The following is a 3,549-nucleotide window of genomic DNA, read 5'->3' as shown; positions in this document are numbered from 1 at the left end:
GTCCATAATAAAATAGAAAAAGAAATATCCGTGCTAACACCTGTCTCGTGTAGTTTTGTGGTGTGTGTCGTATAGAGACCCTTACATTTCCCAACTAGATTAAGATAGCTATACGATAACTACTAATCTTTCAAACGAATAAAGAAGGATCAAGCCACTCAAACATAACCTGCAAGAGCTTAGATCGGAAATAAATAGAGCCAATGGACCTAAACTACAAAGTAGTTGCCTATGGGTGCCCGAAAAGTTATTACTGGAGACCTCGTGCTCCGGCACTCACCCCTGTCCCACACCAATTGCTACCTCTTGAATGTGACACTCGTCCCCCCAACAGTGTTCTCCATATGATTTGCTATAGTAGCACAATGGGGATGGGTCTATTGTTGATGGATAAAAATTCTCCATCAATATGGATCAAGCGGAGGTGCGAGTGCAGCACGTTACATATAATACTATTTCGTACACCCCCATGCAACTACTTTGAGCTTTCGCTCCCTAGTGTCCATTTAATTGCCTACAGAAACTCAGCCCATACAAATTTCTAGTCGGCCAAAATAACACATGTTTTATTTAAATCGGATTTTGTGTTGGGCCGATGGTGGCCGTAAATTGTGTCAGCTTGACAAATCTCTTTTTTGTATGTGAGCCTCCCTATAAAGTGCAAAAACGCGAGCGTTAGCACATCCTTGCATGTTTTGCAACTTGTGTGAAAACTGCACCGTCAAATAATAAAAATTGACTGAGTTATGGGCACTCGGCGAGGTGGCAGTACCATTGTGTCCAGGAGTGTACATGTATGTCGAAAATATGCGCTGTGCACTGTGATAATGTCTTAATCCTACCTACTGATGGAAATATAGTACTTTGAAGCTCTTCTAAACATATTACTATTGCAAAGGGATTTGACAGTCCTGACGTAATATACCGTTCGTGCCGTAATTTTCGAACGTATATTTTAGGACGTTAAGGAAATTTTTAAGACAAGAAGTTAGTTTTGCTACTACATGGATAGTATATTTTTTATGGAAGTAGTGCTTCCAATGATGATGTATTATTCCAATTCATCGATGCTGACAAAACGGCTTCAAGAACTGCGCAGGCCAATCAGTTCGATCCAGATGCGTTCACAGCCAGACCCGCCGTGAAAAATTCAGCGAACTTGTCGAAAGGAATGAGATCCACTCGGTCGTAGAGGTCGACGTGCCCAGCACCAGCCACCCAGTACAGCTCCTTAGGCTCGGCCGCACCAGCATATGCATCCTCACTAAACTCGCGTGAGTGTGTTTGATCTCCAGTGACGAATAACAGCGGGCGTAGTGAGATGGTGTCGATGTCATTGAACGGGTAGAAGTTCATGAACTTCACAGCACTTGAAAGTGTCAGGTGGGTAGTAACGTTTGGCGAAGAGCCCGGGGGCGTGTACTCGCCTCGCACCGTCCGGTAAAAGTCGTAGAACTCACGCTGAATATCAGGTGTATTCGGCGTGAGCTCGTGTACCGTGCCACTCGTATACTGCACCTCGCACCAGCAGCTTCGATGGAGCGTTGGTGTGACATCAGATCGATGATCTCTTTACGTTGCTCGATGGTCTGAGCATGTCTCAAACCGTTGCGATTGTTGGCGCCCATGTCATACATTAATGATGTGGCAATGGCCTTGATGCGTGAGTCGATCTTGGCCGCACTGATCGCGAAAGATCCACTGCCGCAAATACACCAAGAACACCGATGCGATCACTGTCAACGAAATCTTGCAAGGTGAGGTAGTCGACTGCAGCGCTGAAAGACTCAGCGTACAGATCTGGCGAGGCTGCATTCCGTGGCTCTCCTTCACTGCCACCCCAGTAAGAGAGATCAATCGAGACGGTGACGAAGCCCTCCTCGGCCATTTTGGTGGCGTAGAGGTTTGCACTCTGCTCCTTCACAGCACCCATGGGATGGCCGACGATAATCGCCGGGGCGCTTCCATTCGTGTCGAGGCTCTTGGGGGTGAAGAGATTGCTAGCGACGCTCATCTTAAATTGGTTTGAGAACGTAATGGGCTGGATGGTTACGTTGTTGCTGCGGTAAAAGTTGGCGGCGCCAAACGACATGTTCTGAGCAGAAGCTGTCATCGTGCGAGCAACAGCAATCACACCAAGCGCGGCGGCTATGCGGGTCCCCACCATCGTTCCAATTGTAGTAGGGCTGAAGACTTGAGTGTTTCAAAGAAGAAAAGAAAATGCCTAACACTGAGCATCTCTGCTTGCGTTCAATCCATTCTCTTACGAGGGCAGGGTTCATTTTCCAGCTTGTATAGTAGGAAACTAAGAGTGGCCTTCATAAACAGACAACTTCATAAACTTTAGTAGACATATGCACGTACTGGACGCAGTACACAAACACGAAGCAAGTACGTACTGCATTTCAGTACAGTAGCATCCTCTCGAACAACCTCTATTTAAGAATGGTATAATTTATTTCCTGGCAGTGAAGCGTTGGACACTGAATGTGGACACTGGGACCAGAAGGCGGCGCTGGAAGACATTATTACTCTCATCAGATTTGGCAAAATGAGCATCACCAACTCATGAGTTTGGATATATTAATAAAGTAGTAAAGTTCATTTTAAACTACTACTTCCTCCTTTGCATTATGCGATAACATCCGTTTACTGGTAGTGCTTCGTTAGAAGTTACTATAATATATCTTGGCACTCGCTTTTGTTATCTCCATCATATTTGTTGGTGTTGGTGTTGGTGGAGAAGTTCGCACCGTGGTCCACGCAGTCCAGTAGCGGCAACTCATAAACCCCTTACAGCTAGAATGACTAATCCGTCACTGGCAAATTCAGCAATAGCGAGCTGTAGAAGCATTTTTTATTACGAGCTTCAAGTATCGTGAGCACATCTTGCGTACCTTAGCTCGAAGTTTTACGTAACAATTAAGAAAGTGCTCAAATAATTCTTGGAGCATAGAGTTAAAGCTTCTGTGTTCTGTCACGGTGTACAGTTAGACGGTGGATTAACGATGCTGGCTGACTGCCTGCAGAAGGTCTACTCACTCCAGACTCTCCGGACCACGTCCAAGCAAGCGGGACCTGCGGCCAAGACAGTGACGTTCCAAGTGTGAAGTCGTGGAGCAGCTGGTCGTGGCGGGAATTGGAGCTGGACCGCCACGCACGAGGGATCTGACAAAAGGTAAGAAGCTCTAAAAACTCTTAGCGAGGTGAAACGAGGAGGTCAGTCGTGGATTTCCTTCTAACAAGAAACACAAGAATATATCAACTTTTACATTGCTATCACAGAAGAGTCGCAGATACTACTACCTCCTACGTTGAGCCAAGATACTCACGACCCCGATTAGAGGAAGAACGCGACAATTTGGTGGAGAAGCAGGGTATCTTCTAGCCGAAAATTCGCAGGAGTACGAGCGTAAGAAGTAGGCATGTCTAAAGGGGGGCCAGGGTAGAACGGCAGACATTCTCGCACAGCCTGAGTGGTAAGAAGAGGGCCGAGCGACGCGATTCGGAGACCAGAATAGCGGTAGAGAGGTAGTGTCTATTCGTCGC

At 46.5% G+C, this 3,549-nt stretch overlaps 1 protein-coding gene across 1 annotated transcript; it reads right to left on the bottom strand.

The window, feature by feature from the left end:
• Positions 1 to 1,629: 1,629 nt before the first annotated feature.
• Positions 1,630 to 2,092, bottom strand: PITG_07122 (uncharacterized protein; the record flags this gene model as incomplete). The annotated part of the gene is made up of 2 exons (XM_002905038.1): positions 1,630 to 1,701; positions 1,745 to 2,092. 2 exons carry the CDS (start codon positions 2,090 to 2,092, stop codon positions 1,630 to 1,632), a joined length of 420 nt encoding a protein of 139 aa, XP_002905084.1.
• Positions 2,093 to 3,549: the final 1,457 nt, after the last annotated feature.

This window comes from Phytophthora infestans, genomic scaffold, assembly GCF_000142945.1.
Source record: "Phytophthora infestans T30-4 supercont1.10 genomic scaffold, whole genome shotgun sequence".
Taxonomy (NCBI): domain Eukaryota; phylum Oomycota; class Peronosporomycetes; order Peronosporales; family Peronosporaceae; genus Phytophthora; species Phytophthora infestans.
Note: the sequence above shows the minus strand (reverse complement) of the source record. Positions and strands in the feature narration are given on the sequence as shown.